The sequence below is a fragment of the Diplotaxodon limnothrissa genome, linkage group LG3 (assembly GCF_057381915.1).
Source record: "Diplotaxodon limnothrissa isolate DT_005_m linkage group LG3, D_limnothrissa_male_GT1.1, whole genome shotgun sequence".
NCBI classification, from domain to species: domain Eukaryota; kingdom Metazoa; phylum Chordata; class Actinopteri; order Cichliformes; family Cichlidae; genus Diplotaxodon; species Diplotaxodon limnothrissa.
The window spans coordinates 799936-813617 of record NC_140598.1 but is presented as its reverse complement, the minus strand read 5'-3'; the positions used below and the strand labels follow the sequence as shown (position 1 = coordinate 813617).

The following is a 13682-nucleotide window of genomic DNA, read 5'->3' as shown; positions in this document are numbered from 1 at the left end:
ACCAATATAACATCTCCACATTCACAAATATACATTTCTGACATTCAAAAACAAAACAAAAACAAATCAGCGACCAATATAGCCACCTTTCTTTGCAAGGACACTCAAAAGCCTGCCATCCATGGATTCTGTCAGTGTTTTGATCTGTTCACCATCAACATTGCGTGCAGCAGCAACCACAGCCTCCCAGACACTGTTCAGAGAGGTGTACTGTTTTCCCTCCTTGTAAATCTCACATTTGATGATGGACCACAGGTTCTCAATGGGGTTCAGATCAGGTGAACAAGGAGGCCATGTCATTAGTTTTTCTTCTTTTATACCCTTTCTTGCCAGCCACGCTGTGGAGTACTTGGACACGTGTGATGGAGCATTGTCCTGCATGAAAATCATGTTTTTCTTGAAGGATGCAGACTTCTTCCTGTACCACTGCTTGAAGAAGGTGTCTTCCAGAAACTGGCAGTAGGACTGGGAGTTGAGCTTGACTCCATCCTCAACCTGAAAAGGCCCCACAAGCTCATCTTTGATGATACCAGCCCAAACCAGTACTCCACCTCCACCTTGCTGGCGTCTGAGTCGGACTGGAGCTCTCTGCCCTTTACCAATCCAGCCACGGGCCCATCCATCTGGCCCATCAAGACTCGCTCTCATTTCATCAGTCCATAAAACCTTAGAAAAACCAGTCTTGAGATATTTCTTGGCCCAGTCTTGACGTTTCAGCTTGTGTGTCTTGTTCAGTGGTGGTCGTCTTTCAGCCTTTCTTACCTTGGCCATGTCTCTGAGTATTGCACACCTTGTGCTTTTGGGCACTCCAGTGATGTTGCAGTTCTGAAATATGGCCAAACTGGTGGCAAGTGGCATCTTGAAAGCTGCACGCTTGACTTTTCTCAGTTCATGGGCAGTTATTTTGCGCCTTGGTTTTTCCACACGCTTCTTGCGACCCTGTTGACTATTTTGAATGAAACGCTTGATTTTTCGATGATCACGCTTCAGAAGCTTTGCAATTTTGAGACTGCTGCATCCCTCTGCAAGATATCTCACTATTTTTGACTTTTCTGAGCCTGTCAAGTCCTTCTTTTAGAATAGAATAGAATTAGAATAGAATAGAATTCAACTTTGTCTTTGCACATGCACAGGTACAGGGCAACGAAATGCAGTTTGCATCCATCCAGAAGTGCTTTAGTGATATAGATATATTACAATATATATTAGCAATAATATAGATATGTGAGTATATTACAGAAATGGGTCTATTATGGTATGTTATAATGTACACGGTATGAAGTATGTTGTGAATATTCTATAACTATAAGTATGTACAGGCTGTAGTACATTTTGACCCATTTTGCCAAAGGAAAGGACGTTGCCTAATAATTATGCACACCTGATATAGGGTGTTGATGTCATTAGACCACACCCCTTCTCATTACAGAGATGCACATCACCTAATATGCTTAATTGGTAGTAGGCTTTCAAGCCTATACAGCTTGGAGTAAGACAACATGCATGAAGAGGATGATGTGGACAAAATACTCATTTGCCTAATAATTCTGCACTCCCTGTAGATGGGAATATACTTATAGAGTGGAGAGAGTCTGTTGAAAAGTTAGAAGCAGTACTTGCTCCATCATGCTCCAGTTACCACCAGTATTATACTGCACTGTCTTTGTGGTTGATAATGTGTTTCTTGTCCTCATAGACGACCAAGAGGAGGTGACAATGTGGAAAACGTCAGACTTCATCATCCTGCCCTGCAAAACAAAACCTGAGCTGCCTGAGGGTTCCAGAGTGGAGTGGACTCGCTCTGACCGAGTGGTCCATGTGTATTCAAACAGAAGCGACCACCTTAAGAACCAGGACGACATTTACTGTGGCCGCACGAAGATGAACAAAGACCTGCTGAGAACTGGAGACCTCAGCCTGACCCTGAAATACCCCACAGAGAGAGACAGTGGAGGATACATCTGCACCATCTACAGGGACAAAGACATCCTGAGACAGAAAGTAGTGCTGCAGGTCAAAGGTCAGAGATGTAAATACAGGTCAGAGGTCAGTGTTGTAGATTTAGGTCAGAGTTCAGTGTTCATGTCGTTATAGTTTCTGTTTCTCCACAGAACCATTTCCATCCTGGGCCACAGTTCTCCTGGTTCTCTTGGGCCTCCTGGTTCTTCTTGGGATTTCTGGAGGTCTCATATCTTATTTACGTCACTATTTCATGTCAGGTGAGTGTCTCCTACTACACTACCCATAATGCCGATGGTCAGCAGGTGTCCTCTGGTGGCTCCTTGACTGCGGCTCACACAAACTTGTTCCAGAAGCTGAAAGAGTTGAGAGTTACAAACAGCTGATACAGAGAGCTGAAGAGAAACTTCCAGGTTTGTTCCAGAAGTCAGAAAACCTCCTTCAGACTCAGTCATTGATCAGTGAAACAGCTCCACAACATGACTTTACTAAACAGTGTGTGTGCTTCACTGCATTGATCTGACACAGAGGCTGCATGTGGACAAGCTGTTCTTCTTCTGTGGTGGTAAACAGCAGGCTGACATGGAAACATATGCTGACAGTAAATGTTGCAGCAGCTTCAGTAAATGTTCCTCCTTGAGTTGTGCTCAGTCATGTGGTGGAGAGCTTCAGATGTTCAGACACATGAGATCTTCATGGTTTTTGTGCTGATGTGTGTGAGACATGGCCGACTGTGGAGGCTCAGGCTGTCTGTGCTTCTTCATCCAACATGTCTGCAGCACTTTACAGGACGCTGCAGACTAGTTACCAAAGAACGAGTCAGGAACACATCAGGAACAAACTGAGACACAATCTGACTGAGACTAGAAGACAAGGAGGGACAGGGAGGTCATGTGACCATCACAGCTGCTGCCAGCTGATGTCATCATGCTGTGCTTTGTTGTCCTCAAAGGTTACAAGGTGGAGGTAGATTCAGGGATGGAGTCTGTCCTGCTGCCCTGTAAAACCACAGTTCGTCTGCCTGAAGATGGTAAAGTGGAGTGGACGGATAAAAATGGAAAGGTCCACGTGTATGAGAACGGCTCTGACAAACCTGAATACCAGCACCCAGATTTTAAAGCCAGAACCAAGATGAGGAAAAATCTGCTGACGCTTGGAGACTTCAGTCTGACCCTGAAATACCCGACAATCACAAACACCTACATCTGCACCATCTACAGCAGGGAGGGAAACATCCTGATGAAGAAACACGTGAAGCTGACTGTCAAAGGTTAGTGCTGTAGATACACGTCAAAGATCAGAAGTCAGTAAATGGTAAACAGACTGGTCCTTATACAGTCCTTTTCACAATAACTAGAAGATGATTTCTAGCAGAAGTGTGAACATCTCCACATCCTTTCTCCATGTTATCATCCAAAGCTGTGTGAAGTTTCAGAGCTCTGCAGCTAACAGACACTTTCAGTTTGTAACATCGTCTTCAGAACAACAAGATTAAGAAAAAAAACAAAACGCATAAAACCGAACATTTCCAATAAAGGAAACAAAAAGGTGGAATAAACTGATGTCTTAGTCAGTTTGTTAAATCGTTTGGATTTTCAGACAACAACATTCTTGTAGGTTATTTACCATATTTGATCAGTACCTCTCCATAGTGGTGAAGAGAGAGTTGAGTGAAGCTCTCAAATTATGAAACAAGTTGTTCCCAGGCTGGAGGAGGTGGTGAGGGTGGTCTGGGCTTCTCTGCTTAGGCTGCTGCCCCCACGACCTCCCCCCAAATAAGCTGAAGAAGATGAAAGGATGAAAAGATGTGATCATTCTGTATATTTCAGATAAAATAAAGTTAAATGGTAAATATTATTTCATTTCACATTTTCATGTAAGACACGGTATGCCTCAGCTGTTTCAGGTAGATCCAATGATGTGTCTAACTTTCTGATAACTTTCACTTTCCATCCTGATGATGAAGGCTGACAGAGAATGACGTCCCTCTGGAATCAGAATTTCCTGCAGTGAACATCCTGATTTTCTTTTTTTAAAGACACCAAATAGTGATGTTACCTCTAACACCGAGGCTTTGAACTACACTTTATTTATTGTTGTGAAACTGTGGGCGGAGTTTGCTTCAATTGAAATCACTGATTGTGTTTGAAGAGCTTCACGCTACGTCCACACGTATTTTTGAAAATGGAGATTTTCTGTTTTCGTTTAAAAAAAAACGCGTAAACGCAGAAATGAAGGAAAACGCTGCTAGGAACATGCCAAAGCAGCAGGGGGCAATATATTCCTAACCGTGTAGAAATGTTGGCCAATCAGAAGTCTAGAAGCCTCGTTGGGAAAAAGTAAACAAAGCTGGGGCATAGAAGCTAGTGATGGTAAATTTGATTCTTTTTACTGAATCGAGTGTTAATGAGTCACTCACCAAAGTGAATCGGTTTTTTTGAGTCATTTGATTCACTGAGTCAGTTGACCAGAGAGTGCAAAAATTTTACATTTTCACTCAAACTTAATTTGTTTCCCTTTTCATGTAAATCCCACTGCTAAGATGAATGCTTAAAAAACAAACAAACTATTTTAAGATAAGATAAGATAAGATAACCTTTATTAGTCCCACACGTGGGAAATTTGTTTTGTCACAGCAGGAAGTGGACAGTGCAAAAGTTATGAGGCAAAAATTAGAATACAATAAGAATAAATACAGTACACAACTGTACAGAATAGAATAAAATAAAATACTATATACAGTAGAATAAAATAAAATAAATATACAATAAGATAAAAATAGAATACAAATACAAATACTATATACAACTGAGTAAAAATACAACGATGACAGAAAGGATTATTGCACTTAGTATTATTGCATATGTATGGATGTGTGTGCTTGATCAGTTAAAGTCTTTATTATGGAGTCTGACAGCAGTGGGGAGGAAAGACCTGCGAAATCTCTCCGTCCCACACCGTGGGTGCCGCAGTCTCCCACTGAAGGAGCTGCTCAGTGCTGTCACAGTCTGCTGCATGGGGTGGGAGATGTTGTCCATCAGGGATGACAGCTTAGCCGCCGTTCTCCTGTCACTCACCACCTCCACTGGGTCCAGAGGGCATCCTAGAACAGAGCTGGCCCTTCGGATCACCCTGTTCAGTCTCTTCCTGTCCCCAGCAGAGATGCTGCCGCCCCAGCAGACCACGCCATAAAAGATAGCAGAAGCCACAACAGAGTCATAGAATTTCTTCAGGAGTGGGCCCTCCACTCCAAACGACCTGAGTCTCCGCAGCAGGTACAGCCTGCTCTGCCCTTTCCTGTAGAGGGCGTCTGAGTTATGAGTCCAGTCCAGTCTATTGTTCAGATGAACACCAAGGTACCTGTAGCTGTCCACAGCCTCAATGTCCATACCTTGGATGTTCAGTGGTTGCAGTGGAGAATGCTTGTGCCTGCGGAAGTCTACCACCAGTTCCTTGGTTTTACTGGCGTTGATCTGGAGGTAGTTCAGCTGGCACCAGTCCACAAAGTCTTGGGTCAGACCTCTGTACTCCTTGTCGTCCCCATCAGTGATGAGGCCGACTATTGCAGAGTCATCAGAGAACTTCTGCAGGAAGCACTGGGTGGAATTGTGGGAGAAGTCTGCAGTGTAGATGGTGAAGAGGAACGGAGCCAGAACCGTTCCCTGTGGGGCCCTCGTACTGCAGACGACCCTGTCCGACACACAGCCCTGAGTCCTCACATACTGTGGTCGGTCGGTGAGGTAGTCCAGGATCCAGGTAGTGAGGTGATGGTCCACTCCAGAGTTCACCAGCTTGTCCTTTAGAACCGAGGGAAGAATGGTGTTGAAGGCACTGGAGAAATCAAAGAACATGATTCTCACAGTGCTTCCAGCGGTCTCCAGGTGAGCGAGGGAACGATGTAGGAGGTGAATGACGGCATCATCCGCTCCAATGCCAGGCTGGTAGGCAAACTGAAGTGGGTCCAGTGATGAGCTTATTAGGCGCCGAAGCTGAGCCAGGACCAACCGCTCCAGGGTCTTCATCAGGTGGGATGTCAGAGCCACCGGCCTGTAGCTGTTGAGGTCCTTGGGGCGTGAAGTCTTTGGCACTGGTACAACACAGGAGGTTTTCCAGAGCTGTGGGACTCTTCCCAACCTCAGGCTCAGGTTGAAGAGGTGCTCCATCACCCCACACAGTTGGTCCGCGCAGGACCTGACGACCCTCGAGCTGATGCCATCTGGACCCGCTGCCTTCTTGCCATTAATCCTCCTCAGTTCCCTCCTAACCTGGGTGGTTGAGAGAGACAGGCTGGAGCCTTGTGTTGAGTGTGTATTGGATGCTGTTGTTGGGGGTGGGGGGGAGTGAGCAGGGTGAATAGAGGAGGTGTGAAGTGTCTGAGGTGGAACAGCAGCAGTGGGGGTGGGTGAGTCTGCAGCCGATGTTGCAGACTGCCTCATGGCTGAATCAAATCTGTTGAAGAAATGATTCAGTTCATTTGCCCATCTCACATCCCTCCCAGGCAGAGAGTTCTGCTGTTTGTGGCCCGAGATGGTTCTGAGGCCTCTCCAGACTTCACCAACGTTGTTTTGTTGAAGCTGGTTCTCCATCTTCTGCCTGTAGCTCTCCTTCCCATTCCTTATCAGTCCCCTCAGCTCTCTCTGCACCCTTTTCAACTCCTCTTTGTCTCTGGATTTTATAGAGAAAAAAAGAGCAAAAACATTTCTAAAATTAAGCAATTTCCTATCAAAATTGCTTAATAAACATTTATTTTGTTAGTATTTTCCTTAAGTGTGTCAAATATATATTTTCTCATCTAAATGTCCACTGCGCTGTGAGCCAGGGGGCGGTAATGCGCCTTAACATTGGTTGCCAACCAAGAAGAAGAAGAAGCTGTGAGCCAGGAGGGAGGGGGTGAGTGAGTGATTCGTTCGCTCGCTCTATGATTCAGCACAGGAGGGAGGGGGTGAGTGAGTGAGTGATTCGTTCGCCCGCTCTTTGATTCAGCACAGGAGGGAGGGGGTTAGTGAGTCCTGAGTGATTCGTTCGCTCTTTGATTCAGCACAGGAGGGAGGGGGTTAGTGAGTCCTGAGTGATTCGTTCGCTCTTTGATTCAGCACAGGAGGGAGGGGGTGAGCGAGTCCTGAGTGATTCGCTTATGCTTACGATTCCGCACAGGAAGCGAGGGGGTGAGTAGCTCAAATGTGTTGTTAGCATGTTAGCAGCGCGATGCTACTCTGAACCGGGGAGCTATTTTCTTGATGTGAGCTTCTACTCAGGGTTTTTTCTTCCAGTTCAGAGCAGAAATGCTTTTGTTACGAAACTGGCTGTTGTTTTCCCCCCCCCCCCACAATTTTAATTATAACCTAGATATATTTCTACTAATGGAATTAGTTTGCTAACAGCAACAGGGATGAGTCAGTGAGTCAGTTGGGCTTGTGAATCATGATTCACGAGTCAGTAAAGTGATTCTCGAGTACTGAACGATTCGTTCACGAATCGAACATCACTAATAGAAGCAGAACCGAGTCGTATGTGTGGAGGGACAGTAACTGTGTGTGTATATGTAAGCATTTAAACACTGCAGAGAGTACAATTAACAGCAACAGTATTGTAGAAATTCATTTCACCGAAAAAATAATGTGGCGCACAGTGTGACGTCAAAATAGGCGCACACCTTTGACACTGCGTTTTCTCCGTTTTTATTTATTTTATTTCCGGCTCTTTTTAGAGAACCGGCTCTTTCGGCTCCGAACCGGCTCTTCAGGTTGTTTTGTTGCTTTAATTAATTTATTATTAACAATAATATAAAATTATGCACAAAAGGAATTACTAATGTAAAAAAAACTTGGTTTTATTTACAGTGGGGCAAAAAAGTATTTAGTCAGCCACCGATTGTGCAAGTTCCCCCACTTAAAATGATGACAGAGGTCAGTAATTTGCACCAGAGGTACACTTCAACTGTGAGAGACAGAATGTGAAAAAAAATCCATGAATTCACATGGTAGGATTTGTAAAGAATTTATTCGTAAATTAGGGTGGAAAATAAGTATTTGGTCACCTCAAACAAGGAAAATCTCTGGCTCTCACAGACCTGTAACGTCTTCTGTAAGAAGCTTTTCTGTCCCCCACTCGTTACCTGTATGAATGGCACCTGTTTGAACTCATCATCTGTATAAAAGACACCGTAGACCTGCACCAGACTGGGAAGAGTGAATCTACAATAGGCAAGCAGCTTGGTGTGAAAAAATCAACTGTGGGAGCAATCATCAGAAAATGGAAGACATACAAGACCACTGATAATCTCCCTCGATCTGGGGCTCCACGCAAGATCTCATCCCGTGGGGTCAAAATGATCATGAGAACGGTGAGCAAAGATCCCAGAACCACACGGGGGGACCTGGTGAATGACCTGCAGAGAGCTGGGACCAAAGTAACAAAGGTCACCATCAGTAACACACTACAACGGCAGGGAATCAAATCCCGCAGTGCCAGACGTGTTCCGCTGCTGAAGCCAGTGCATGTCCAGGCCCGTCTGAAGTTTGCCAGAGAGCACATGGATGATACAGCAGAGGATTGGGAGAATGTCATGTGGTCAGATGAAACCAAAGTAGAACTTTTTGGTATAAACTCAACTCGTCGTGTTTGGAGGAAGAAGAATACTGAGTTGCATCCCAAGAACACCATACCTACTGTGAAGCATGGGGGTGGAAACATCATGCTATGGGGCTGTTTTTCTGCCAAGGGGACAGGACGACTGATCCGTGTTAAGGACAGAATGAATGGGGCCATGTATCGTGAGATTTTGAGCCAAAACCTCCTTCCATCAGTGAGAACTTTGAAGATGAAACGAGGCTGGGTCTTCCAACATGACAATGATCCAAAACACACCGCCCGGGCAACAAAGGAGTGGCTCCGTAAGAAGCATTTGAAAGTCCTGGAGTGGCCTAGCCAGTCTCCAGACCTCAACCCCATAGAAAATCTGTGGCGGGAGTTGAAAGTCCGTGTTGCTCGGCGACAGCCCCAAAACATCACTGCTCTCGAGAAGATCTGCATGGAGGAATGGGCCAAAATACCAGCTACTGTGTGTGCAAACCTGGTAAAGACCTATAGTAAACGTTTGACCTCTGTTATTGCCAACAAAGGTTATGTTACAAAGTATTGAGTTGTATTTTTGTTATTGACCAAATACTTATTTTCCACCCTGATTTACGAATAAATTCTTTACAAATCCTACCATGTGGATTCATGGATTTTTTTTTCACATTCTGTCTCTCACAGTTGAAGTGTACCTCTGGTGCAAATTACTGACCTCTGTCATCATTTTAAGTGGGGGAACTTGCACAATCGGTGGCTGACTAAATACTTTTTTGCCCCACTGTATAACCTTTATTTATGCAGTTAAAAAATCTCATTAACATTAAAAATGTCTTTCATAAGAGTAAGTTGGCCAAGAGCAGAAATACCAGCAAATATTACAATAGTTCTGCAAAAATATTTTAAGTGGGGATAAAGAACCGGATTGGTTATAATGTAAGTACAATAACAATAATAATAATAATATTTTTTTAATTTTATATATAACCCCTTTGTAAACCCTGTTCACTGAAGTCTATTTACGAACATACGCAAAGATATTAATACACAGAAACATTGGAAATCCGTTTTTGGCAGACAATCACTTTTTGGCACAATACCAGCTCGCGTCGATCACGTCAAAGCTCCGGCTCTAAGAGCCATTTCGTTCGAGACCGACACATCACTAGTCCACACATAAATGCAAAAACTGAGTTTTCGAAAATATCCACTCTGGCAGGCGTTTTTAGAAATCTCTGTTTTCAGCGACTGAAAACGCAGTTTACGTGTGGACGAAAAGTGCAAATGCATAGAAAAATCTCAGTTTTCAAAAATACCCGGGTACGTGTGGATGTAGGCCCGGTGCTTCAGGTGGAGCTTTGAAACGTTGGCGTAAAACTCGATGTATTAAAGGTGACTGAAACATAGTTTATCATTTTGAACCATGTGTGTAGTGAATGAAGCTGTGAGTAGTGATTCAGTTTTTGAGCCAGTGCCTTGTTTCGTCATTAATATCAAATAAAGGTTTGACTCTGGACACATCAGCTCTGCTGCTGATTGGACAGATAAACACAACACAGTAGAGTAATGGGACATATTTCAGACTCCAAACAAACATCACTAAAAATATTTCACTTCATCCGGTCAAAGAAAATGTACACACTGCTGCTGCTGATGTCTGTACAGCTCATGCTGTGCTTTGTTGTCCTCTCAGTCCCCCAGGTGGAGGTGGATTCAGGGGTGGAGTTTGTCCAGCTGCCTTTCAAAACCTCTTCAAAAGTTCCCCTGCTTGACATAGCAACCATTGAGTGGACAAACATGTACAACACAAAGGTCCACGTGTATCAGAAGAGCTCTGACCAGCCTGAAGAACAGGACAAGATCTACACAGAAAGAACGAAAATGAATGAAGACCCACTGAAAACTGGAGACCTCAGTCTGACCCTGAAATACCCCACAGATGGAAACACGGGTATCTACACCTGCATCGTCTACGACACCAAGAAAAACATCCTGCTGAAGAAAAAGGTGGAGCTGAGAGTCAAAGGTCAGTGCTGTAGATACAGCTCAAAGATCAGAGTTCAGAAAATGATTAAAAACCGAAAATAAATAAAAACAAAAGTGAGCTGACAGATGCCAGCCAACTAATCAAAACTCAAAAGAAAAGAAACCACAGTGGTTTCTACAAGTCAAACAAGCTAAATAAATGAACACGCTGGTGACCATACACAGAATGCTAATCATGCTAAACATGGTGCAATGTGTTCAGCAACAAAACAAGAGAGAAGCCTTCAAGTGAAAGTGTACTATTTTTCTTAAATTGGACAATAATTGGACAATCTTACGCCTCAACTTACTCTTGGAATTTGCTGGGATCTCATGCGCACAACATGAAAAAAACACAACATCCAAAATGCTAGCTGGTACTGCTTATATCATTCATCATATAAAGCAGGGTGTCATGAACATTATGTGCAGGCTGGAATTGGACCAAAACGCAAACTCACCGAAAGGAAGCTTAAACTCAAAATGCAGCTTTATTTTCTGAACGGAGGAAAAGGCGATACAAAACAAAACTAGACTGGGAAATTCTTATGAAACTGACTCGCAAAGAAACACGGAGGGGTACACGGCCATGAGGGAGGACGCGACACGGAAGGAGACGCTGACTAGTGATGCGCGAATCATGAACGAATCGTTCAATACTGGAGAATCACTTTACTGACTCATGAATCATGATTCACAAGTCCAACTAACTCACTGACTCATCTCTGTTGCTGTTAGCAGCAATGTATCTAGCTTATAATTAAAATTGTGGACACAATTTTAACACAACATCCAGTATCTTAACAAAAGCATTTCTGTTCTGAACTGGAAGAAAAAGCCCTGAGTAGAAGCTCACATCAAGACAATAGCTCCTCGGTTCACAGTAGCATCGCTCTGCTAACATGCTAACAGCACATTTGAGCTATTCACCCCCTCCCTCCTGTGCTGAATCATAGAGCGAACGAATCACTCACTCACTCACTGGCTGTATCCCAATTCAGGGTCTGCAGCCTTAAAAGCCGCATTTTAAGGCCGATTACGTCACCGCGACGCGACGAAGGCTGTCCCAATTCGAAGGCTGCTCGAAATGCGGCCCTCAAATGCGTCCTTCATTTCCCTGAATTTTAAGGATGTGGCGGTGTAGACTTCGTGGCCCAACATATCCCAGAATGCATAGCGCAGCGGTGGGTGTGGATAATTTTGCCGAAAAAAACGGCGGATGAGGGGCGCCCGAAGAGTAAACTTTAAGTACTGAATATTATGTCACTTGTTTATGTGCAAATGTTAAATAACAAAGAACATTAAAACATTACTGTTGGCCACATGTCGGCAAAGTTATGTGACATTAGTGACGTTTGTACTAACTTGGTTTTAAAGCCTTTACTTTAAAATATACGCCGTTCAATAGCTGAGCTTAATCTTACAGAGAATGATCAAAGCTCATGTAGCAACAAACAAACAAATGAACAAAAGATTTTCTCCTTCATTTCTTTCAAACAAAGCTGTATGACACGTTTCCAGCTGTTAGTATCATGGTTGCTAGGCAACCTGGGCAGCGCAACGGAGGCTAGACCGTCCCATTTCACAAGCCTCGCACTTCCGGCCTTAGCGGTCTTTGAGTACGCGGCCCTTGAGGATCGTTGAGGCTGCGTACTTTAAGGCTGCAGACCCTGAATTGGGATACAGCCACTCACCCCCTCCCTCCTGGTTCACAGCTTCTTCTTCTTCTTGGTTGGCAACCAATGTTAAGGCGCATTACCGCCCCCTGGCTCACAGCTCAGTGGACATTTAGATGAGAAAATATATATTTGACACATTTAAGGAAAATACTAACAAAATAAATGTTTATTAAGAAATTTTGATAGGAAATTGCTTAATTTTAGAAATGTTTTTGCTCCTTTTTGCTCTATAAAATAGTTGTTTTCTTTTAGAATCATTCATCTTAGCAGTAGGATGTACATGAAAAGAGAAACAAATTAAGTTTGAGTGAAGATGTACATTTTTTGCACTCTCTGGTCAACTCTCACACACGTCACCACACGCACCACCACACATTTCCTATAATCCTATAATTCCTATAATTTATAATCCTTATCTTTATAATCTCTTCTGCTATTTGCACATTCTTTACTGTAAATTCCTAAGTTAATTTGTAAATTTTTGTAGTAAATTGTAAATATTGTAAAACTTTTCTTCTGTCATTTAATGGTCGGGCATTGTACAGCTACAAGCATTTCACCCCCATGTCATACTGTGTATGGTTGTGTGTGTGTGACAAATAAAATTTGAATTTGAATTTGAACTGACTCAGTGAATCAAATGACTCAAAAAAACCAATTCACTTTGGTGAGTGACTCATTAAAACTCGATTCAGTAAAAAGAATCAAATTTACCATCACTAACGTTGACATAAATGAACACAAAGATAACGAGGTCTTTGGCCTTTGTCTGGTAACCGTTCCTAGATGTTACCTGATCATGGATTAATCTCTGCCACAGTGTTGCTGACAGAGCAATGTTTGGTGAACAGGATCGTCTTTACATGAAACATGCAATCCTTCACAAACTGCCCTCGGTTAATGGTTTTCCTGCCTCTGCAATTAGTTCACTAACTATGTAGCTCCCTTCAGCTGTAGCAAACTGGTACAAAGCCATTGCAGGGGGGCGCGTTATGACTAAAAAAAGGAACAACAACAAAAAAAGAATGTTTGGACACTGCTAGCATAGTGGACAGGGTTTTTTGTTTTGTTTTGTTTTCAAGGGGCTTCCACACAAACACAATGCAGAGGTTGAAGCATCGCAAAATATGCTTGCAAGCCAAAGACTAGAACAGCAGCTGTCGTGCCAAGGTAGGTAGGTCTCCCCGACAGAATTTGTTTCCCCTGCGTCGGGAGCACGCGTGTGAGTGGGCGTTAAGGCGTCTGGGTCGTAAACCACCGCCTCTGTTCAAAGATGGTCGCTCACAGTGGACATAGATGCTTCTTTCACTCCTCTTTCAAACCATCTGTCCTCTCTGTCCAGAATGTGAACATTGGCATCCTCGAAAGAGTGACCTTTGACCTTTAGATGCAGATGGACTGCTGAGTCTTGTCCTGTGGAGGTGGCTCTTCTGTGTTGTGCCATGC

General features: G+C 43.6%; 1 protein-coding gene across 2 annotated transcripts in view; it reads left to right on the top strand.

Moving 5' to 3' along the window:
• Positions 1 to 13682, top strand: part of LOC146634222 (uncharacterized) — a 61826-nt gene that overhangs the window by 46093 nt on the left and 2051 nt on the right. Inside the window, exons 3-6 of one of the 2 annotated variants that reach the window (XM_085375531.1) lie at positions 1697 to 2020; positions 2112 to 2219; positions 2912 to 3229; positions 10226 to 10558. In XM_085375531.1, coding sequence (XP_085231657.1) covers positions 1697 to 2020; positions 2112 to 2219; positions 2912 to 3229; positions 10226 to 10558 — 1083 coding nt within the window. Of the gene's footprint in view, positions 1 to 1057; positions 1066 to 1696; positions 2021 to 2111; positions 2220 to 2911; positions 3230 to 10225; positions 10559 to 13682 lie in introns of both variants that reach the window. The other variant, XM_085375524.1, reaches the window with a different exon arrangement.